Here is a 21,564-nt window from a genome sequence, read left to right as displayed (position 1 = left end):
AGGGGCGCTTGTGCCTGTCTTGACCAAGTTTTGGAGGCAGCCTGCCCGCGTCCCCGGCCCGTGGAATCTGTGGCAGACTTGGAACCTCTACATCCCGGGCCTCGCGACGATGTCGTCGTGTTTTATATGCGCTATCACCGACGAGGCCGTTAGTTGGGACGTTCGGGGCACGGTGGTGGGACCGCACGTCAGCTTTTACGAATGTAATCTAGTACCTAGCGGCCGTCGTGGAGTGTATTGTTTTCCATTTTACTAATATTCAGCATCCGGGCCAGACAACCGAGGCTTTGCTGCGAAGTCTGAGGTACGTTTGGGTCTTTGCGTTTTTCGTCTGCGCCATTCCGCAATGGAGGTATCCCCGGATCTACTAGAGTGACTTCTGTTACCTGCTGACTTCGGAGACCGGCTTTGTAGGTGAACAGTCATTGTGCTCTCTAGCGGACTCTTAGCCTACTGCCTACTGAATACGTGGTAGGTAGGTAATTATTCTAGTACCTCATTGTACGATAGTCTAGTATTATATTATATCGAGCGTTCGGCCTGATGTTGGCTTTGGAATCGGCTCCAGCGCATCAACCATTGGTATTATTCTCGCTACCGCTGTCCGGACCGTTATCCACGTCTATGTCCCGCGTGCTATTCTCTAGGCCTCCCTTTTCTGCGTTAGCACTCTCGAGCCCCTTGCTCTGCGACAGGAAGTGCTCAACGACATGCATGTGGTTGTTGAATGCGGCTAGATCTAGAGGGATCTGGTCCTTGTCGTTAGTCTCGGTGGGAGACGCCCCCCGCGACAGGAGCAGCTTTACGAGATCGAGGTGGCCGCCTAAACACGCCCAATGCAGCGCCGTATTTCCGTAAGAATTCTTCACATCCACATATGACGGCCCTAATGATGATGAGCTGGTAGGTGTTGGCGATTTCTCCGAAGCCCCTCCCGAGGACGACGCCTCCGCGAATGATACTTCTGTGCTTGCCGTTTTTGATGCCCTCGCAGGAGAGGGGAATTGTGAGAGTATTAAAGTGACGACTTCTATGGATGCCTAGTCAGTATGGACGTACTCATAATGCTACGAGCGACGTGATGCATAGGTAAACCGGACTGCGTCCGCTCTTCTCCAACGCGATGTTCCAGTCTCGGTTTCTGGCGTGCACTCCTACTCAAAGCTGCCACTCGGGAAGAAGAATAACGAGACTACACGGCGACTTACTCGTGTGCCCGTTCGCCGCCGCCATGTGCAAGCAAGTCGCACTGCTATCGTCTCTCGCAGCCTCGATGACCTGGGTTTTTGTAACTTTCTCGCGGTTGGCAAGCTCCGCGAGCATCTCGGCGAGCTCCACGTCTTCGCCCGTCCGAGAGAGGTAGATGAGATCATCTATCTCATCCTCGGATATTTTGAATGGCATATTCCTTCTTCTTTGTTTCTCTTCAATTTCTAGAGCTTTGAACTGAAATAACCCTAGTGGATGGGCTATTCTTGTTGTCTACAGCTCTAGATCGAGTATGCCTGACTTGCGATGAACGGGCGAATTCAGCCAGGCAATAGGGGGAGGCGGTTGTACCTATATAACCGGGTATGGGACTCTGGATTGTGGATTTTGTGAGGGCCAATACTCTAGAACACTGTCATACTGCTCGTCTGGTTCGGGCACGAACGGCAGCTTGCTGATTTACACTGGTGAAAACTTTTGATTTCTACTGTGTTATTGAATTACTGAATCTTGGGTGTTGGGTGTGAATCACGTGACGCACGCAGCATAGTTATCCCCTACGCTGGTCACCGCGTCGCCAACGTTGAACGGGGAATGCGACCTGCCCGTCGCCAATACGTCCAGGCGACTCATGTGCAATTAAAACTCGGGCTCCTCGTCAATATTCTAGCCCCTATCTTAGGCTTCTACACCGAGGAAGCCGATCGAAATGGCCAAGTAGGTACCTGTGACTAGCCCTGAGCTTCCTTTGCTAGGTAACTCACCCCGCGCCAAGATGGCTTAATAGTCGGTCATCTAACCAGGCGCCCATATCTCCGGCGTCGTCTACCGCTTGGATTTCCGCCTTTAGATTTAGCACGAGCATCAACTGTATTTCGTGGGTCAAATCCATCTCCTCTGTATTTCGGTCGTCGAACTTGGCCAAGAGACAAAGTGCTTGCCGTCGATCTGAAAGCGTCAGAGCAGTAGAAAGTTGGAATGGTTTTGGTGGAAAACCCGAGACGGGGGACGAAGGGTTGGAGGCGGAATGAATTTGACCATGCTTCAAGTCGTTGCTGTTAGGACCGAGCCACGAGAGTCGCGGGACTACCACGTCATCCTCGTGGCCTAGGGATCGACTCCCCAACTTGTAGGTGAGAAGGATACCGATACCACTGGGGTCGAAGTCTACAAGCGCGTAAAAGGGAATCTGCGGAAAGTAAGAATGCAGGAGACTTAAAAATTGCCGTGTGAGCAGGTCGGGAAACCCTTTGGCCTGTGAAGAGAATAAGCCGGAGAGCGATGCAGCACCAAGAAGGAGATGCGGCCTCACCGTTACGATGACCCCTCGTCCCGCGACCGACGTGTCAAAATACTGAGATGCGGCTAATTCTCGGAATGTAGCCTGGCACGGTGGTGAGACCGGCTCCCGAGTAGGAGAGTATGATGATAGACGCGGATACCTCTTTCTCGACTATTATGATCCATTTTGCTTGAGACATGGTGATCTCACGGATGGTGCCAATGTGAGGAATTAGAATTCCCTAGCAGGATTGATTAGCACCCTACGCGACCCCGGTTGTCACAAACCTAGACCGCACATTACCGCCGTCACAGCTGCCGTCGAGGGTGGACCCGTCTGTCAGGACCAAAGAAATCCTGCCTGCGATAAGACCTTTGGAGGCGGCAACCTGGTTGAACGGTCAGCCGGCCTCGTCGATACTCAGCAAGCCGTGCGTCCGAGGGATCGCATACGACGTTAAGCGCATCCCTCCCAACACCGAACGTGAAGGCGATATCATCGATAAGGTTATCCACGTATCGCTGGCTGCCAAAGAGATCTGGGTTCTGATAGTAAATATTCCTGTCGCCATTCAGCGGCTTGTTTGCGGGTTAACGGATTGACGAGCGTCTCGACAGGCGGACGTGGGGGGTTTCCAGGGAAAGGAAAAGCCAGACCTCTTCGTGACGATGCGACCGGAGGTGAGCGCTTCGTGGCATGCATGGAGGACCTGGAGCGCGCAAGCTGAGGCGCAAGGTAAACTACGAGGACATTCAGAATAGGATGCGGGCCGCTGGCTGACTGTCAACGTACTAAATCGCTTCACCTCGGCCTCTGTATTCGCCGGGAATCGAATCGTCTTCTCGCGGCGAGTCCGGCGACTGCGCAGAGGAATGGCGAGTACCCGGTTCTCGCTGAGGGCGTCGACAATATGCTCGAGGATGTCCTCAATCCTGGATACGACGGTCCCAGTCTGGCTGCTCCGCGCGGCGCCTCCGACGGAGACTCCCATCCCCTCTGGAGGCGGCGACTCGGAGTTGGGGGATGAGACAGGCGAGTCGACCGGGCGCTCCATGGTGCCTCTCAAGATGGGTCATCGGCGGGGGGTTCATGCAGGATGAAATGCGAGACCCGCTTGCGAACGGCTGGGGATGACGCGCGGGGCTAGCTGTCCCTCTGCGTGACGTGGTATAGGATGGATGTGGGATGAGGCGCGTTGTTAGACACGCGTTGACACGCACGTGTCCTAGAGGTGTTAGGTGTGGCCCGTGGGCCGCCGTAGGCTGCCCTAGATAGCGAGGTATCCGTACGTAGGCATCGACTGTGCGGCCTTAGCGGACTAACCTCTGCCGCCAGAGCCCCCGACCCAACGCCAGACGCCCTGTAACCTGCTACCTAACTGCCAGCTGCCAGCGGGGTCGGCGTCAAGCTAGGTATCGCTGTCCAGCTTCGTGCAAGGCAGTTTAATTTTACGTTAGATCCTAGCTTATCTGCAGAAGATTTGCTCATCTCTATTAACCATATCTCGTGCCGCAATTGCGGTCCGCATGCCAGCACCGCAACGTCTACCAGTGTATGCCTCCATACCTTCGCCAAGTTGTCTGATGGTTGTAATATGCTGTAAGCGCAAGGTGAAATGCCCCCGACCCCATGTCGTTGACGGAGTCGGGGTGTTGGGTGTTTAGGACCCAGCGACCCGCCCCATTCCCTAAAGGGTGCCGCTAATGTCTACGAATAAACTCAACAACCCACCAGGCTTCCTGTCCCCCGTCTCTCTCACCTGCACCACCGACTTTCTCCTTGATTGTCCTTCCGCCATCCCCAACAGCGCCGCCTCGAAGATGGTAACGACTCGATCAGCCAATACCAAGACGGCCCATGGCACGGCACGGTCCAATGGATTCTCCCATGGCTCTGCCAACGGTGAATTGTCCCGGAAGCCGCCGGCAAAACGCGCCAGCGAGGATAGCTTCGACACTGCGGCCAAGCGCCCGAAGCTCGAGGAGACGACAGACCTGACGCGATGGCGCATGCTGGACGAGAAGGGGCGCCATACGTGGCACTACCTCGAGGACGACGAAGCGGCAGAGAGGTGGCCGCAGAGCTACGCGGACAAGTGGTATCTGGGATTGGATCTAGTGCGGCCCCTTTTTGTATCGTACCACCCGCGCTGCCTTGGCTGACCATCGCGCTCGCTGTAGGGACTCCCTACCTTGCCCACCCCTAAGAAACCGCTCGACGCCGTCGTCAATGGCTTGACATTCTTCGAAAAGCTTCAATTGCCGTCCGGTCAATGGGGCTGCGAATATGGCGGTCCCATGTTTCTACTTCCCGGCATCGTCATCACCTGGTACGCGACCAAGACGCCCATCCCCTGGTACGTCGCTACCGAGATCAAAAACTACCTCTTTGCGAGAGCGAACCCCGAGGACGGCGGGTGGGGTTTGCACACCGAGGGCGAGAGCACTGTGTTCGGGACTTCGTTGAACTACGCTGTCCTCCGGATCGTCGGCGTCGACCCGGAACACCCGGCCATGGTCAAAGCTCGGGCCACGCTGCATAAGCTCGGGGGCGTTACCCACGCGCCTCATTGGGCCAAGTTCTGGCTGAGCGTGCTCGGTGTTTGCAAGTGGGACATCGTCAACCCCATCCCCCCCGAGCTGTGGCTGCTTCCCGACTGGGTCCCCTTCGCGCCTTGGAGGTGGTGGATTCACATACGCCAGGTCTTCTTGGCCATGGGCTACATCTACGAGAAGAAATGGTCTTGCGAGGAGACCGACGTCATCCGAGCGTTGCGGCAGGAGCTGTTCGTCGAGCCGTGGGAGCAGGTGAACTGGGCCGGCCATCGCAATAGCATATGTCCCATCGATAACTACCATCCCAAGTCTTGGCTTCTCAACACGGCCAATTGGTTCCTTGTCAACGTTTGGGATCCGTATCTCCGCACCAAGGCCCTAGGCAAGAAAGCCGAGGATTGGGTCAGCAAGCTCATCGATATGGAAGACGTGAACACGGACTATGCCGATCTAGCCCCCGTCAATGCCGCGATGAACACGGTCGTGTGCTACATTCGCGACGGACCGGGCTCGTATTCGGTCCGGAGACATATCGAGAGGCTGGAGGACGCGATGTGGGTGAATAAGGAAGGCATGTTTTGCAATGGCACCAACGGCGTGCAATGCTGGGACACGTCGTTCCTAGTCCAAGTCGCGACGGATGCGGGACTAGAACGTGATGCTCGGTGGAAGCCGATGCTGACGAAAGCGTTGAAGTTCCTCGACGACCAGCAGATACGCGAGAACTGCGAGGACCAAGCTGTTTGCTATCGGCAGCAGCGCAAGGGTGCTTGGGCCTTCAGCACGAAGGATCAAGGTTATGCCGTGTGCGACTGCATCTCCGAGGCGTTGAAGTCGGTCATTCTCCTCCAAAGGACACCCGGTTACCCCCAACTCCTCGAAGATCAGCGCATATTTGACGCCATCGATACGCTTCTCACGTACCAGAACAAGTCCGGGGCTTGCTCGTCGTACGAGCCTACTCGGGGAAGCGAACTACTAGAAATGCTCAACGCGGCGGAGGTGTTCGGTAAGATCATGGTCGAGTACGACTACGTCGAGTGCACGACGGCGGTGGTCACCGCGCTCTCGCTGTTCCAGAAACATTGGCCCAGCTACCGGTCGGAGGACATCAAGGCCTTCGTCGGGCGGTCGCTGCGAGCGATCAAGGCATACCAGCGGCCGGACGGGTCATGGTACGGCAACTGGGCCATCTGTTTCACCTATGCCACCATGTTCGCCCTCGAGAGCTTGAAGAGCATCGGCGAGACGTACAGCAACAGCTCCTACTCGAAGAAAGGCTGCGACTTCTTGATTTCTAAGCAGAGGGAAGATGGCGGGTGGTCGGAGAGCTACCGGGTAAGTGCCACCTTTCTCAGGCCGTATATAGGAGCCTCTAGCAATCACGATCCCCTAACGAAGCTGCCGGCAGGCCTGCGAGAAGGTGGTCTATACCGAGCACCACACCGGCTCGCAAGTGGTAATGACGGCCTGGGCGCTGATAGCGCTGATGCACGCCGACTACCCCGATATCGAGCCCCTCAGGAGAGGAATCAAGCTCATCATGGACCGACAACAGCCCAACGGCGAATGGAAACAAGAGGCCATCGAAGGCGTGTTCAACAAGAGCTGCATGATTTCGTACCCGAACTACAAGTTCACTTTTACGATGAAGGCGCTGGGCATGTTTGCGAAGAAGTACCCGGACGAGACAGTGGTCTGACCTACGCCCAGCACGGAGGCCTCGGAACGAAGGATACGAGCTTGCGGGTTCGGCGTGTGACGGTCCCACGAAGGACAGACGAACGGGAACGGTGGACAAGATAGAAGCTATAGCACACCTAATGATAATAACAGCAACAATTAGTTTTGCCTGCTGCTGACGGAGGAGATGGATGCCGACGAGATGGGATGCCCACGTAAGGATTGATTTTCCTTGGATGTTACGTGTAACTCGTTTGTGCTTCGCGTCGGCGGCTGGTCTTCACCGCCTTCCGTTTTCAGGGGGCGCGGCAGAATGACGTGGAAACCCCCACCAGCCAAGGCGACTGAGCAGCTTCCACCACCTTCTCGACGCCCCATCACGTACCTAGCTCTCGATGTCAGTCGCCAGAGGGTGAATGTGGTCGTACCTATCTACTATCTCCAGGCCCTGTGTCAAGGAACCCTCCGCAGCTTGGGGCCATCTAACGAGCATCATCTCTCTCTCATTCTGCTTCCTCACCCACCCCTCCCTCTGTCCATAGCAACGGTCTGTAGCCTGGCATTCCCAGTCCCCAGCTGTCTCTGTGACCCCGGACACGCATGCGCACACCCTAGTCACCACACCATTTACTACGCATCCCACAACCTCAACCTCCATCTTAAAGCGTTACCCATACCTATCTGATCCAACAACAGACAATCTCTTCAGCGTACTCTACCGCGATGCCTTCTCCCACTGTCTTGGCGGACGAAGGTGTCAAGGCGGTGGCTGCCGGCAGGTATGAAGAGGGCATCGAGAAGCTGTCTGAAGCTCTGAAAGAGCGTCCCGCACCTCTCTGGCTGCTCGAGCGGTCCAAGGCCTACCTGCGAACCAACGACTTCGACCTCGCCCTATACGACGCGGAGAAGGCTCTACGCGTAGCGTTCGATCGTGCCAACCGTGACCTGATGACGGAGGCTCAGCTTCGACGAGCTATCGCCCTCTTTCGTCTCGGTCGCTACGCCGACGCCGATATCTGCGCTGCTTGGGTCACCAAGCTCGTAGACGGATCCAGAGCCACCGTGGATGACGGCCAGCAGAACAAGGTCGACGAAAATGGAGACTATACCGAGTCTGTCGCCAGCATCACTGAAGAGGTCAAGCCCGATGCCCGGGATCGGCTGGCGACGGCCATGACCGGCAACGGTGGGAGGTCCAAGGGGGTCTCGTTGAAGAACCAGGCAATCTCGTGGAGACTCCAGGCGTTGACGAAGCTAGAGCAGCTCCCTGTGGGACACGCTGGCCGCAAGGTCAACATCTCGGAAAAGTATCCCCAGCCTGCCGCGGCTCCCCCGGCCCGTAAGGCTAAGAAGGATGCAGAGCCTACGGACGGCGATGGCGCTGGCGATTCGAAGAGAGAGGAAGACGACACGTCTCGGGCATCTGGCAGCACCCGCGACGCCTGGGAGAGACTCTGGAAGCAGTATCGCGTTGTTCACGCGAAGAACAGCGTCCGAACCAGTTTCTACCAGAACGATGCGACCCTCACCATCGACTTCTTTGCTAAGAACGTCCCCGCGGATCGCTTCGCCCTGCAGGCTGACTTTGAGAACCTTACTATTGGCCCAATACCCGCCATCCACCCGGATACTATCCGCGTCCATCTCTGGGGTCGGATCAAGCCGGCCGAGACCAAGCAGACGATCAAATCGATGAAGGTAGAACTAGTCCTGCAGAAAGAGACTCTCGGGAAATGGCCGACCCTGCAGCGGGATAGTGTTGACCTCCTAGACAATATCTCCGTCGGCACTGCCTCGCAGCCGTCTTTCCCCCAGTTCTCTGCATTTATCGCCCGTACTAGGTTCGTCCTGTCGCCAACGCCGAGGGAGGTTCTGAGAATGTGAGAATGTGACGAGCGCTAACAACCCACTAGGTACAAGGCTCCCGAGGAGCTCGACCTGCCGGACTTTAGCCGAGATCAGAACCTCTGGTACGGTGCCCTACTCGACAAGCTGCAGGCTGGCCTGGGAGAGCAGTCCAGCCCATTAGCATCCGCGGGGCTGTCAGCGAGCCCGAATCCGGCAACCGAGGCCACATTAGTTGCCCCAGATCAGGAGAGGGCGACGCCGGGCAAAGACGATCATGTTCGCGCTAGTAATCCTGTGCCTCTCTCTACCCCATCCTCTGGGGGTGCCGGTCCCGCTAGTGCACCGGCCTACCCTACCTCTTCGAAGAAAGGGCCGGTGAACTGGGATAAATTCGATGCCGGCGGCGACGTCGACGAGGACGAGAGCCAGAACGACGTCAACAAGTTCTTCCAGAAGCTCTACGAAGGGGCGGACGAAGACACGAAACGAGCCATGATGAAGAGCTATGTCGAGAGCAACGGCACGTCGCTGAGCACCAGCTGGGCCGAGGCCAAGGACAAGACGTACAAGACCCAACCGCCCGACGGTGCCGAAGCTAAGAGGTGGGATGAGTGAAACGGTTTAATGGTCTACTAACCCACACCGAGATTTCTCAGGTGCGATAGTGTGTAGTCTGACTCTCGTGGCTGTTGTAATCCCTCCTCCCTAGTCAATACTTGAAAAAAGAAAAAAAAAAGGTGTTTAGGCACGGAAAGGATAACGGCGGTACGTGCGGCGTTATGATACCAAAAATGCTATACCAAACCTTCAGAAATTCGTTATAGGTGCACTCTCTATTGACTTTTCTAAGACTTGGTGAAGCGGTCGAAACGACCAGATGTCATTTCCAGGAGAGAGAGAGGGTTTCCTTCGTACGTCTACCTGTTTCGGAGGGGTTAGCGACGGACATCATACGACCCGTCCGTTGCGACCGCATACGAGGTACACGTACTTACATGATGACAGGAATAGTAGTCAACCAACAACACAACCAGGCCGGGTGCCTGTTCAGCAGCCAGCGTAGCCAACCCGGGGCGTGGGATCACCGCAGCGAGCGAGGGAATGGGACCGATGACGTCCCCAAGCATGGCAATTGGGTGGTCCGCGTCGCTATAGCCACCCACAACCACAACCATGGTTCCAGCGCCAAGCAGTAACAGGATGGAGGCGTCCGATACCACGTTTTACATGTTGTTATGTGCGTGGGTGAGAGGGTGGCCCCCCTCCCCCCCTATGCCCCCGGCACTTGTCCTCAACATACGATGTACCCGCCCCGGGGGTCGTCTCCCCGGCTGCTGCGAATCAATCCGGTCTCATTTCAGTTGCCGACGCGGTTTTATCACTTTTTGTCATCGCTTCGTCGGCCCTCCGCCTCGAGCTAGCCATCCTGGCCCCCGGCTAGCCCTCCCCGCAATTCCCCCAGCACCAGCTCTCCACATCGCGCCCAGGCCGGCGTCCTGAGCGCTCGTCGAGGGTATAGACATGTCGTCGGCAGTTCGCTCATTGGTCGAGGGGGCCCTCGCCGAGGTTAATAAGTGCTTACGAGCCCGGCGAGCTCAGATCGCGTATCAGGCGATGTGTCGAGGAGCCGCGCTCCAGGTAGTATGATTGACCTGACCTCGCTGTGGCTAGCCTCAAGGGGCTCATATATCTGAATTTTCCCAAGAGATCTGAACTACCGTGACAATGTCGTCTGTAGAGAAGGGCCCGAGTGAGTCCGGCTCAGGCTTTTAAACGTATCCGAGGCGTCCTTGCCAGCCTTCTTTCTCTCCTTTCTCGCCATCCTCTGATTTTGTTCGCATCTGTATTTGAATCGCACCGGGCTCCTTCAACAGGAGTCGTGTGTGTGTGTGTGTGACTGCCCGCAGGGGAGCCTCAGCAAGTCATCCTGCGGAGGACCTACTCGCGATTTGATCTCGCAGATAGCCCCCCAGCCCGTAGCTCAACCCGCCTCTTAATAGTCAGTTGGTCTCCCTGGACGACTTGTCACCATGGCTGCCGAAGAGACCGCGGCCATCTCTCCCACCCGGGTGCTCTTGCTCACCGCAGGGGGTCTCCTTCGGGAGCACTGGATGTATCTCATCCCGCTCTTCGTCGTCATCCGCCTGCTGTATAAGCGCTACGCATCGCCACTGCGCTCGTACCCGGGCCCGTTCCTGGCCTCGTGCACGCGTCTCTGGAAAGTCATCTCGACGGCCTCGGAGAATACGCACCTGCACCACATCGAGCTGCACCGCAAGTACGGACCAGTAGTGCGCATCGCGCCGAACGAGCTGTCCTTCTCGTCGCCGACGGTGGCGCGCAACGTGCTGTCGGCGGGCAAGCGGTTCTACAAGACGGACTTCTACGCCGTCTTCCCGCCGCCGGAGAACCCGGACATCTTCACCGAGACCCGCGAGGAAGTGCACGCGATGAAGAAGAAGGTGGCCAACGTCCCGTACTCGATGGCGGCGATGCGGCAGCTTAGCCCCTTCATCGACGACACGATCGACTTCCTGGTGAGCCGGCTCGACCAGTTCTGTCCCGACTCGGAGTCGGCGGTGCCGGGGTTCCAGGCGGCGGCTATAGCGCCGGACGGGAAGCGGCCAATCGTGAACCTGGGAGACTGGCTGCACTGGTTCGCGTTCGACGTGCTGGGCGAGGTGGCGTTCGGGCGGTCGTTCGGGTTCATGGCGGCCGGTCTGGACAAGGAGGACGCGATCAAGACCATCGACCAGAGCCAGAAATACAACGGCATCGTCGGGCAGATCCCCGAGGTCGACCACCTGCTACGCCGCAATCCGCTATGGAAACTGATCCCGGCCTTCGACCCCAGCAACGCGCTCGTCACCCGCATCGCCCTCGAGGAGATGGGCAAACGCCGCCCCTTCGAGGTCGAGCGTGACGGCAAGGGCGCCGGCGGCGACGGCCGCGAGGACCTCCTCTCGTCGCTGATCCGGGGCCACCTCAAGGACAAGGAGAAGTTCCACGAAGGCGATATCTTTGCTGTAGCTCACGGTGCCATGTAAGCTTCTCTTGTCCTGTTTTCTATCCTTACCTGTTATGGGAAGCAAGGGAGCTAACGCGCAACCAACGCAGCTTTGCTGGATCGGACTCGACAGCATCGACGATGCAGTCGTTCTTCTGGCAGGTGCTGGCGATACCACGGGTGTACAAAAAGCTGGTGGCGGAGATCGAGGCGGCGGTGACGGACGGGACGATCCCGGCGCAGGGAAACCCGCAGTGGACGGACACGCAGAACCTGCCCTACTTCCAGGCCTGCCTCAAAGAGAGCATGCGGGTGCGGCCCGCAGTCGGCCTCAACATAACGCGCTTGGTGCCTCCCGAGGGCGTCGAGATCGAGGGCCGCCACCTCCCCGGCGGCACCCGCCTCGCGCTCAACGGCTGGGTCCTGCACCGCGACCGCGAGATCTTCGGCCAGGACGCCGACTTCTTCCGGCCCGAGCGGTGGCTCGAGGACCCCGAGGACGCCCGCATCATGGAGCGGTACATGGTCCAGGTACGTAGCCTTTCCCCGTTTTCTCTCTCTCTCTCTCTCTCTCTTGGATCCCACGAACTAACGCGGCGGGCACAACAACAGTTCGGCGGTGGCGCCCACGTTTGCATCGGGCGCAACCTGGCGCTGCTGGAGATCAACAAGGTGATCCCGCGGCTGCTGCGCGACTTCAAATTCGAGCTGGTGTACCCGAAGCGCGAGCTCAAGGCCAAGGCGACCTTCTTCGTCGTCCAGGAGGGCCTCGAGGTGTACATTTCGCGGCGCGTCATCGGCAGCGCTTCTAGTGAGAAGCGGAACGCTGCCGCCGCCGTATAGGGCTGCGGTAGGCAGCGCGGCGCGGAGAAGGCGCAGGGGGGGGAGGTAATGGACGCCCGCGCGCGGGCAAATCCCTATATGAACACACACACACAAACACACACACAGATACACACATACACATACGCTCTCAAGACAACTATTCCAAAGACAAAAAAAAGAGGAAGTAGATGAGAGAATAGAAGAACCATCTCTCGGGGCTGGCGGCGTTTACGTGCTGTGGTTGTAAAGGTGGGCTCGGGCATTTTTATGTTTCCTTTCTCTCTCTTCTCGATCGACCGATTTCAGCTTTCGGCCTCGCTCCGCTTTCCCGTCGACGAAAAAGAAAAAAAGGCACTTGATCTGTTTTCGGTAGCACGGGAAGGACTTGCGTCGCCGCATACGCAACGGCGCCGTATGTATGGCTTGCTGCCCGGTGTTTTTTTTTTTGGCCCGGGTTTGTCTTTTTTCCTTTCCTCCGTCTCCGGGTTTTCGGCGGGCGTCGCTCCGCGCGGGCGGTTTTTGTACGTGTATCTATTCACCTTTCAGGGCGGAGAAGGGCGGGAGGAGAACGAGAGAAACAGGGACGGAGACAACAGAGAAAGAGAGCAATAGCGAAAAGGGAGGGGGAGTAGAAGCCGAGGTTGGGAGATTGCTTACTATACTGTACTTCATACGTATGATTAGTCAGATGAGTTAATGCGAATGACGATGAACTGGCCTGGTGTATTGCTTGGGTTCGATTGTGAGATATAATGCGATCGAAGCTCCCGAGCGGTTTCTTTCTGAGGTCGTCACGAAGTGGCGTTGGGGTAGTGAGAGTCAACACTGGTCGGTTCAGAGACACAGAGACGACACACGGCCAACCAAGATAACTCGGAAGTTTACGAGCAACATTAGACAATTTTGCTGTGGAAGTGCTTCAATAATTAAAAGTATCACTTGATTATGAACATTTGGAGGTAGTGGTAAGAAATGCCCTTCGCATCTCTGCTCGCGATGCCCTGGTCTGAGGGATTCTTCGGCGTCGAGTTTTGTCGACATGACCTAGTTCGTATTCAAGTTATTATTTTCTATCCCCTCTTCGTATAAAATTTCCCTCCACTACTTCCCCTCTATTCTCTGTAGTCTGTTCTCTGTGACACCCTGCCTGTCGCCCTCGAATGCTCACCAAGTCCGCGAGTCGATCGTCTAAGTCCCTGCCCCTATTTCCACCACCCCTGATTACGTAACACAACCTGCCGACGACAGAAACGACTTTCGCGGGAACTTGACAGCTAAGTCTCTCGGAATTACCCACTCTGGGAAATCGAGCCTCTACCTCGTCGGAGTTACTAACTCAGGAGGTGGCCCTGGGCGTGTTGCCGCATGTCCACCAGGGGCCGCTTCCACCCCCCTTTCCCCCCCTGGAACGCACCGAAGGTCGGAGGCGGGAAGTCGGTCTGAAGTCGAATTAGTAAAGCGCATGGTGAAGAGCCTCTTGCGATTTATAAGCCCCTTCGAGCATGCCCAACGCGCGGCCCGGCTGTAACGTGGCGCGCTGCGGTGCGACGTCGTGGCGAGGGCGCCTCGATGCCGGGTGATTTGCTGCGACTGCCGGAGCGGCCGTGTGGACGAAAGGCCCTTCTCTCTGGAAATAGCACAGGCACGCCGGGCGGTGGGTGGGTGGGCGCGCGTCCCGGGATGCCTGGCTGCGTGGGAGCGCGGGCGAGCGCTGGTTGGCGGCCGGGGGGGGGGGGGGGGGACAGCGCGGGACAGCGCCCGGCCAAGGCGACGGCCGCCTTTTGCCGATTTTACCCAACTCGTCGACGCGCCCTCGGGTACGTCTCGCCGACAGGGATTTAGATTGCTCGCAGCGACGTGACGCAGCCTCAGGATAAATTAATCCACGCCAGCCAGGGGTGGGTGGTGGGAGTGGGAGCGAGAGAGAGGGGGGGGGGAAACGGCGGCGCAGACAACTTCGAGACGCGGCTGGCTGAGCGCAACTTGCGTTGGCGAAAGCCGCATGCGCTGCCTATTGGCTGCGATACCCGGGCCGCGGGATTCCAGAACCTCGCTTGACATGTTTCAGTCGTCTGCTCCCGCGCGCATCGCGATCGGATGATGGCTCAGGGGGGCCCACGATGCGACAAAGGCGCCGCTCGTCGGCGTGTGATGGACAGGCGGGCGGGCGCGGCACGGGCGGGTCGACGCCGACGCCTCCTCTTCGTCACACCCTGGCCCTCTGCACCTGGCGATTCACGGCTCGACCGGTGGGCTCGTACCTTGCCCCTCTATATCGCCCTCGTATGATATTGCTGCGTCTTCCGTCGACGGCGCCTGGGCGGGGTATGTAGCACCAGCGGCGTAGCCGGTGTGATCGTCTTGCCGTATCGACCGGTCTCTTGCATGATAACTCGAGCGAGGTTGGCGTCCCGATTGGCGTCGTTAGGCTTCTGCTGGCTGTTTTCCGACGACCCGAGTGCGCGCGCCAGGTTGGGAGCGCCTGGCGTCCGGGACCGACTGCGATGCCGCGATGCAATGTTGCTGGGGCAGTCTCACAATCTGCCATTCGCGCCGAATACGGCCCACGGCGCCACTCGAGCGACCCCAGCATTGACAACAAGACGGCAAAGTGTTGCGCAGCCGCTCATCGAGAGCGACTGCATTACGCCACCTCTCTCGCTCCTGGGGCCTCAACCCATGCGTGCTCGCTCTCGCGTGGAGGAGGCGTCATTTCGCTCGAGAAGACGACGAGGGGCTCGTCGACCGGGTTCGACGGCGGCTAGTGCCGGCAAGCGAAAGTGCGGAGGCTCTCTAAAAAGCCGGCACAAGTCCGAAGCAGGGTGGTTCAGGAGGCTGTCGGCGGGTCTCCGGAGCTGGTCTGCTGGAGGGTGGATTAGAGTGAGATGGGTCATCAACGGGAGCATGGAGCTGATGCTTGTATGTATACCCATACGTCTCACGACTTGAACTACCGTCCCCGGCCAAGAATCTGCCTTCTGGGCCGAGGTCTGACGCATTCTTCACGCTTCCCGGCGAGCGAAGCAGTGCCAGTGGGGCGTGTTCGACGCGGCCCATGTCGCCCCTGGCGAGGAGGGGGTCTTATTCTCCTCCCCATCCAGGCAGCGGAATAACCCGCGGTGCGGTCCTGTCGCCTCTTACGGCTGCTTAGCCGTTCATGATGCCCATGTCCATCTTCCCGATTGGTACCCAGAGGGGCTTTCTATTGGCCATCCCGATCAATATCGATCCACGTAAACATTACGATATTACCGGGCGTTTATCTATCGCCGAGTCCACCTAGGCGAAAAGCGAATCCGCGATGAGGGAGGAGGCAGGTATATGGATTTACGATCGCTGACTCACGAGACATGATCTGCTCCGGTGGATACTATATACGAGCTCCCTCGACTTGGGATGTCCACGTCGCATTCCTGAATCAAACACGACGCGCTTCAGGTCAGATCTTGCAAGCGGTGATGATCGGAGCCGTGCCGGTATTAGTATTGTCAAGGTACTTGGTTATTTAGACGAGGATTCGATTCCAAGGGGCGTATTCCAGCCGTGGAGAGCGGTGAGCGAGCAAGCACGGCTCGGTTGCATGCAATTGACCGGGCTCTCGCGACAACCCGTCCGCCAGCGACGATGGGATCCCAGCGTCGCCGTCTATCCAGCTAGATTGCTCGTTTCGATGCCGGCCATTCCTCGGCCACACCAAGGCAGACACCCATTGCGGCCCTTCGTTCAGTCCGATTCCAGGTCTACTATAATCAGGTTCAAGCGGTCAGGCAGGCGGCTCGGGACTATCTGGTTACCAAATTCGGCCAGACGGATGAGGAGGGAGAGTCTTCGTAAATCTCCGGTAATCTAGTTGGAACTCCGGGCTCTGATTGAAAGGGCGTTTCCTGCAGTTTTTGAATAACCAATTCTACATATAGGCTCTTCGCTGTGTTTCTGGGTGGGACAAGACTCGAATGTTCCGGAACTCCGGGTATAATAATTCGCAATAATATTAGATGAGATGACCCATCGAACTACAATTACAAATTTGACCTTTCACGACCGGTTTCTGTTCAGCCTAGGGGAGCTACGGTCGTTGATAATGTGAAGATGTTGGTAATAAGGTGGTAATTGAAAAAAGAAAAGAAAAGGGGAGAGGGAGGGGGGTCTCGCGGCTATGGTTGCTATGTTTCTAATAGGAATCTTGTAAAGTGTTCTAGGCTACGTTCAACAACAGACACACCATGGATTCCGAGATACACTCAGATCCTTCCTTACAACCGCATACGGCGAGGCCTATCACCATTCCTCACATCCGTGAGACACTCGGTCAGTCGCCGGCATATTAGCGGCTAGTATACAATATCCATATGTTGCTGCTCCGCGTAATCTGTAGCATCGGAGACGGAAGCCAGAACTACTTGCTACAAGCAAGGCAGTAATTAGCTTCTGATATTCGACAGCTCACGGACTCCTTCGTCCGACCCGTCCCACGGCCACAGTACCTTTCCGCAGAGGTCGGGACAGGACTATTATTAGATGAGGCTTAACTTCTAGGGCTTATCCGACGCTACGGACGCAAGTCCTAGATCCTCTCGGAGTAGCTAAGAGAGCGGGCTGGGTTAGCATGGTGCTTGGCCAATATCGCCTAGCCGGATGTGTCTCCGGGGTTTCCAAAGTTGATATTGTCAGATTGCAATAAGCCAGCCAGGCCGCATATTCACCAATGGTGGCCTCTGAGACAGGGCGCCTAACCCCAAAGCCATCGGAAGGGAGTTTGGAGTTATTCGACGCGGGGAAATCCCGCAGGTCTCTCTGCCCGGGAGTCTCCCCGGCGGCAAATCGGGGATGTCGATGCGAAAGTCAGCCAGCCCTTTATCGCCCCCGGTGCGTCTGCGGTTCTGCCATTGAGGCAGCATCCGTGATATGCTGCTGCAGTTGAGTGCAGAAGAGGGCCGTTTGTTCGGGCCGTGGAAGCCGCGTCGTGCAACCCATCCTGCAACGAGGCGAAGACATCAATTGACGGACTCGGGAGATAATACACGGTAGGCGTTCCGAGAAGCCACCAGCACCGACGTGGCAGGAGGGTCAAGATCGAGATAAGAATGAACTATCAGACGAATCTCGGAGAAGCTAATATACTAGAAACAGCCTGCGGCCGACGGTGTGACGAGAGATGTGGCCGGCATACACGCCTTGCATGCATCTTGTCCCGGCTGTTCCGCTGCGCCCAAGTTCATCTGCAATGAGCGCCACGGCGTCGACGAACGGCATGGGGGCCAATATAAAGCCGAGGTCACGATGCCGAGGGAGATTAAACTCGCCGTATTGGCGAGCACCCGCAGCTGAAACATGCCCGGGGGCGCTTTGCGCAATCACTTCGGTGGCGCTCAGTTTTTAGGACCTGGTGATGGAGCCTAGACCGTGGAAGCTCAAGAACAATCCGGAGTATCCGACTGGCGCTCGAAACTCACGTTGGTGTGGCAAGGAGCACGTTCTCCGTCCTAGCCAAGTTCTTCTCTTGTTCTCTTTTTCTCTCGTCATCTGTGTCTTCCTACGTGTAGAGCCAGTGCCATTGCTAGCATTATATCCTCCACGCCGGTGGGATTCCATACGGGGCAGTCGAGCGCAAGCGCTGGATTCTGGGCAAGGGGGGTGCCAGAGTTTCCTGCACCAAATGATGAAGGCGGCGACAGGAAGGACGTCGCTCGGTACGAATTTACGTACATTCGGGCAGTGAGAAGAGAGGAATATAAAGTGACAAGAAAGGTAGCAATAAAGATAGGCAAGTAGTGAGCAGGTTGTTGGTAATAGCTCGTTGCGCTTAAGGGGGGCGTGGTAGGTAGGTATAACCACGGTTGTAACATGAAGGGCAGTTGTGTAGCCTTAGACTCGTTCGGAGTAATAGGGAGCTGTCGACTTAATCCCAAATAACGCCGCACTGCAAGCCAACAATATCTTTATGAGCACACTAATTAAATAGCCAATTGCCTGTGTATGACTCCGTCAACTATTATAATACCTATTGTTGCTCTTGTTGCTCCTTATTCACTGGAATATCGTCTAGTTGGCGTTCGGATCCTAATGTGGAGCCGACACCTAGTATGGCCCAAGATCGTCCGGACAGAGTAAAGCGACATATGGTAGAGACGACGTGAGCAATTTATGGGTATCATTGATGGTGCCGTCATCGCCTTTTGGTCAGCATCTGGAGTTATGGCATAATGGACAAAGCTTCTTATGTGATAACTCGGAAAACGCAGAGTTGACCGGGGCGCTGGGAGGCTCGAGTACTGAAAAGGGGGCCTTAATATCCCTTGGCTGGCAACAACCGTTACCTGTGGCCGACCAAGCTTGTGACCTCTTTACAAAGTATAGGATGCACCCTGCTGTATTCATCGATCCGATATAGTGGCGTTTCTCGCTGCCTGGCGAGCACGCATTGGTGATGTTGTTTCCGTGATAGTTCCTTTCCATGACTCCAGGAGATACGCTGCTGGTGCGCATGCTAACCCGTATATAGCCTTCCATATTCCGTCAACCACAATTGAGCGGCTGGGCCCATCATATATAGATCGTTGATCAGCTTCTGCTGCCCGTCGAGAAGGCATCCCAAGTCCAATCTTCGCGTGAAGCGGTTATTGGCCTCATCCTAGCTTCCACGACCGACAGTGAGCATCAATATGTTGTTGCCTTAGTGGGGTTAACACACGTACCCGCGGGCGATTTCCCGTCCAGTTTTCGACCTCAAGCAGCCTGAAGTGACTAATATTGTGTATGGATAAGATTCTGACTGGATAGTGAGAGTGAATGGGGGCTATTCGCTCCACCATGTCGTCCTTCATCTGTCACTGTCGACAGAGGGCCTCAAATCGGGGGGATTCGCCCTGCCCAGTGTTATTATTGTGTCTCTTGTTGAGATGAAGGAGTAGACCCAGTCAGTCGCTATTGTCTACAGCGGCGTTGTCTGTCCTGATTTGGGCAGCGTATAAAATAACCAACGTCAACAGACTCTGGATCCGGAAAGCACCCTTTAATAATTCTGCACATCTTGCAACGTCCACCAACCTCGCCTCTGGGCTCATCTTTGCAGAAGCTTCTCTATCGCTATGGGAGACCGTACGCGGGCTGCTGCCATATCTCTGGTAGCCGTCTGGGCAGCTTTACTGACATGTATGAACATCGCTGCCGCCGCCGCTGTCAGCGGCGTGGCGAGTGATTCCCCGACGTCATGCTCGCCCAAAACCGTTACTGAGACCGCCTATCTCTCTTCGTCTGTCCTGCCCAGTAGCGTGCCCAGCGGCAACGCTGCGAATGGTAATGGAACAAGCGGCAATGGAACGAGCGGCGGTGGAACGAGCGGCAACTGTAGGACTATCCAAGTGAAGTCCGGGAGCTCGTGCGACTCGCTTACTTCCGATTGCGGTATCTCAGCCGCGGACTTCTTGACGTACAACCCTGACTCGAAGCTGTGCTCGACTCTGATGCCCGGCCAGTATGTCTGCTGCAGTCCCGGAAGTCTTCCCGACCTTACGCCAAAGCCTGATGCGGACGGCTACTGCCACACCTACACGATAATGGCAAACGATTCCTGCTCGGCTATTGCTAGTGCTAACAGCCTCGCTAGCGATGACATCGAGAAGTTCAACGCGAAGACGTGGGGATGGAGCGGCTGCGACAGGCTCTATGCCGACACTATCATATGCGTTAGCGACGGACACCCTCCGATGCCCGCTATCCTACCTAACGCGGTCTGCGGGCCGCAGGTGAACGGTACGACGAAGGTGCCGCCGGAAACTGACCTCGCCACTTTGAATCCCTGCCCCCTGAAGGCGTGTTGCGACACCTGGGGCCAGTGCGGAGTGACAGCCGAGTTTTGCACTCCGTCCAATTCGAGTACCGGGGCCCCTGGGACGGTCGTTCCCAACGAAAATGGGTGTATATCGAATTGCGGAACGCAAATCGTCAGTTCGGATCCCCCTTGTGAGACGTATAGCATCGCCTACTACGAGGCCTTTGGCAAGACACGTCCCTGCTTGCACATGCCGGTCACGAGCATCAACGCCTCGACCTACACCCACATCCACTTCTCCTTCATCACCTTGAATGGCGACTTCTCCGTCAACATCGGCGACTTCGGAGACCAGCTGTCGGCCTTCAAGAACATGACCGGGGTCAAGAAGGTCGTATCCATCGGCGGCTGGGACTTCTCCACGAACCCGAGCACCTACAAGATATTCCGCGACGCCACGAACACGCAGTCAGCCCGCCAGACGCTGATCACGAACGTCGTCAAATTCCTCGACGACTACGGCCTCGACGGCATCGACTGGGACTGGGAGTATCCGGGCGAGCCCGACATCCCCGGCATCCCGGCCGGCAACGCGACGGAAGGCGGCGACCTGCTCTCGCTCCTGAAGGAGCTCCGGCAGAAGATGCCCAAGGAGAAGACCATCTCCATCGCCCTCCCGGCCACGTTCTGGTACCTCAAGAACTTCCCCCTCGTGGAGCTAGGCCGCGTCGTCGACTACGTCGTGTACATGACGTACGACCTGCACACGCAGGGAGACTACGGGGACAAGTGGGCGTCGCCCGGGTGCCCGTCGTTCGAGCAGGGGCTGGGCAACTGCCTGCGGTCGCACGTGAACCTGACGGAGACGAAGACGGCGCTCTCGCTCATCACGAAGGCGGGCGTGCCGTCGAACAAGGTCGTCGTCGGCGTCAGCAGCTACGGCCGGTCCTTCGTCATGACCGCGGCGGACTGCTGGACCGAGCAGTGCACCTTCGCGGGGCCCGACGCCGGCGGCTACGCTGGGCCTTGCACCAACACCCCCGGCTACCTCTCCGACTACGAGATCGGCCAGATCGTCGACGGCAACCCCAGCGCCCACAAGTACTGGGACGAGAGCTCCCACTCCGACATCGTCGTCTTCAACGACACGCAGTGGGTCGCCTATATGGACGCGAAGACGAAGTCAGACCGGAGGGACATGTATCTGGGCCTCGGTTTCCGCGGCACTGCCGACTGGGCGGTTGACCTGCAGTCTGAATAAGTAGACGACGGAGTCGGCGAGCTTCTAGGGTTGATAGGATTTATCACGCGTGTGCTGATCGGCCAGGACGCCGTTCCAGCTCTTGCTGTCGCCACGTAAGCGTAGTGACTAGGTAGTGATTTA

General features: G+C 57.0%; 7 protein-coding genes across 7 annotated transcripts; 5 read left to right on the top strand and 2 right to left on the bottom strand.

Moving 5' to 3' along the window:
• Positions 1-413: 413 nt before the first annotated feature.
• On the bottom strand, positions 414-1,676 carry GGS23DRAFT_585821 (ankyrin). The gene is made up of 2 exons (XM_051517405.1): positions 1,209-1,676; positions 414-1,030 (listed from the first exon to the last, which is right to left on the bottom strand). Exons 1-2 carry the CDS (start codon positions 1,402-1,404, stop codon positions 573-575), a joined length of 654 nt encoding a protein of 217 aa, XP_051368232.1. The 5' UTR covers positions 1,405-1,676; the 3' UTR covers positions 414-572.
• On the bottom strand, positions 1,677-3,870 carry GGS23DRAFT_585817 (DNA topoisomerase IV, alpha subunit). The gene is made up of 7 exons (XM_051517404.1): positions 3,284-3,870; positions 3,148-3,214; positions 2,944-3,052; positions 2,790-2,879; positions 2,652-2,732; positions 2,522-2,593; positions 1,677-2,464 (listed from the first exon to the last, which is right to left on the bottom strand). The coding sequence occupies exons 1-7, from the start codon at positions 3,543-3,545 to the stop codon at positions 1,970-1,972; spliced, it is 1,176 nt and encodes a 391-aa protein (XP_051368231.1). The 5' UTR covers positions 3,546-3,870; the 3' UTR covers positions 1,677-1,969.
• A 17-nt stretch (positions 3,871-3,887) lies between these two features.
• On the top strand, positions 3,888-7,032 carry GGS23DRAFT_585785 (terpene synthase). Its single transcript, XM_051517403.1, has 4 exons — positions 3,888-4,101; positions 4,226-4,608; positions 4,672-6,384; positions 6,458-7,032. Exons 2-4 carry the CDS (start codon positions 4,312-4,314, stop codon positions 6,746-6,748), a joined length of 2,301 nt encoding a protein of 766 aa, XP_051368230.1. The 5' UTR covers positions 3,888-4,101; positions 4,226-4,311; the 3' UTR covers positions 6,749-7,032.
• A 20-nt stretch (positions 7,033-7,052) lies between these two features.
• On the top strand, positions 7,053-9,421 carry GGS23DRAFT_321301 (SGS-domain-containing protein). The gene is made up of 3 exons (XM_051512886.1): positions 7,053-7,276; positions 7,439-8,570; positions 8,643-9,421. The coding sequence occupies exons 2-3, from the start codon at positions 7,453-7,455 to the stop codon at positions 9,190-9,192; spliced, it is 1,668 nt and encodes a 555-aa protein (XP_051368229.1). The 5' UTR covers positions 7,053-7,276; positions 7,439-7,452; the 3' UTR covers positions 9,193-9,421.
• A 921-nt stretch (positions 9,422-10,342) lies between these two features.
• Positions 10,343-12,552, top strand: GGS23DRAFT_321166 (cytochrome P450). Its single transcript, XM_051512885.1, has 3 exons — positions 10,343-11,620; positions 11,695-12,115; positions 12,197-12,552. The coding sequence occupies exons 1-3, from the start codon at positions 10,608-10,610 to the stop codon at positions 12,425-12,427; spliced, it is 1,665 nt and encodes a 554-aa protein (XP_051368228.1). The 5' UTR covers positions 10,343-10,607; the 3' UTR covers positions 12,428-12,552.
• A 1,640-nt stretch (positions 12,553-14,192) lies between these two features.
• Positions 14,193-15,441, top strand: GGS23DRAFT_585769 (uncharacterized protein). The gene has a single exon (XM_051517402.1). It carries the CDS (start codon positions 14,795-14,797, stop codon positions 15,356-15,358), a length of 564 nt encoding a protein of 187 aa, XP_051368227.1. The 5' UTR covers positions 14,193-14,794; the 3' UTR covers positions 15,359-15,441.
• A 4,056-nt stretch (positions 15,442-19,497) lies between these two features.
• GGS23DRAFT_607543 (glycoside hydrolase superfamily) lies at positions 19,498-21,441 on the top strand (the record flags this gene model as incomplete). Its single annotated transcript, XM_051520066.1, has 2 exons — positions 19,498-19,661; positions 19,761-21,441. 2 exons carry the CDS (start codon positions 19,498-19,500, stop codon positions 21,439-21,441), a joined length of 1,845 nt encoding a protein of 614 aa, XP_051368226.1.
• Between the last annotated feature and the right edge of the window lie 123 nt (positions 21,442-21,564).

This window comes from Durotheca rogersii (assembly GCF_024521655.1).
Source record: "Durotheca rogersii strain YMJ 92031201 chromosome Unknown GGS23scaffold_32, whole genome shotgun sequence".
In the NCBI taxonomy this organism is placed as follows: Eukaryota; Fungi; Ascomycota; class Sordariomycetes; order Xylariales; family Xylariaceae; genus Durotheca; species Durotheca rogersii.
The sequence above is the reverse complement of the archived record's forward strand: the minus strand, read 5'-3'. Positions and strand labels throughout refer to the sequence as shown.

Bases quoted from the DNA above. Each gene is read 5' to 3' on its own strand.
- GGS23DRAFT_585817 (XM_051517404.1), bottom strand. From the start codon at position 3,545: ATGGAGCGCCCGGTCGACTCGCCTGTCTCATCCCCCAACTCCGAGTCG. The intron at 3,215-3,283 runs GTACGTTGACAG...CTTGCGCCTCAG, and splicing joins GGCCGAGGTGAAGCGATTTA to CTTGCGCGCTCCAGGTCCTC. The intron at 2,594-2,651 runs GTATCCGCGTCT...CCACCGTGCCAG, and splicing joins TCATAATAGTCGAGAAAGAG to GCTACATTCCGAGAATTAGC.
- GGS23DRAFT_321301 (XM_051512886.1), top strand. From the start codon at position 7,453: ATGCCTTCTCCCACTGTCTTGGCGGACGAAGGTGTCAAGGCGGTGGCT. The intron at 8,571-8,642 runs GTTCGTCCTGTC...ACAACCCACTAG, and splicing joins GCATTTATCGCCCGTACTAG to GTACAAGGCTCCCGAGGAGC.
- GGS23DRAFT_585769 (XM_051517402.1), top strand. From the start codon at position 14,795: ATGATAACTCGAGCGAGGTTGGCGTCCCGATTGGCGTCGTTAGGCTTC.
- GGS23DRAFT_585821 (XM_051517405.1), bottom strand. From the start codon at position 1,404: ATGCCATTCAAAATATCCGAGGATGAGATAGATGATCTCATCTACCTC. The intron at 1,031-1,208 runs GTAAGTCGCCGT...AGGCATCCATAG, and splicing joins GGCGGCGAACGGGCACACGA to AAGTCGTCACTTTAATACTC.
- GGS23DRAFT_321166 (XM_051512885.1), top strand. From the start codon at position 10,608: ATGGCTGCCGAAGAGACCGCGGCCATCTCTCCCACCCGGGTGCTCTTG. The intron at 11,621-11,694 runs GTAAGCTTCTCT...CAACCAACGCAG, and splicing joins GCTGTAGCTCACGGTGCCAT to CTTTGCTGGATCGGACTCGA. The intron at 12,116-12,196 runs GTACGTAGCCTT...GCACAACAACAG, and splicing joins TGGAGCGGTACATGGTCCAG to TTCGGCGGTGGCGCCCACGT.
- GGS23DRAFT_585785 (XM_051517403.1), top strand. From the start codon at position 4,312: ATGGTAACGACTCGATCAGCCAATACCAAGACGGCCCATGGCACGGCA. The intron at 4,609-4,671 runs GTGCGGCCCCTT...CGCTCGCTGTAG, and splicing joins GGTATCTGGGATTGGATCTA to GGACTCCCTACCTTGCCCAC. The intron at 6,385-6,457 runs GTAAGTGCCACC...AGCTGCCGGCAG, and splicing joins GGTGGTCGGAGAGCTACCGG to GCCTGCGAGAAGGTGGTCTA.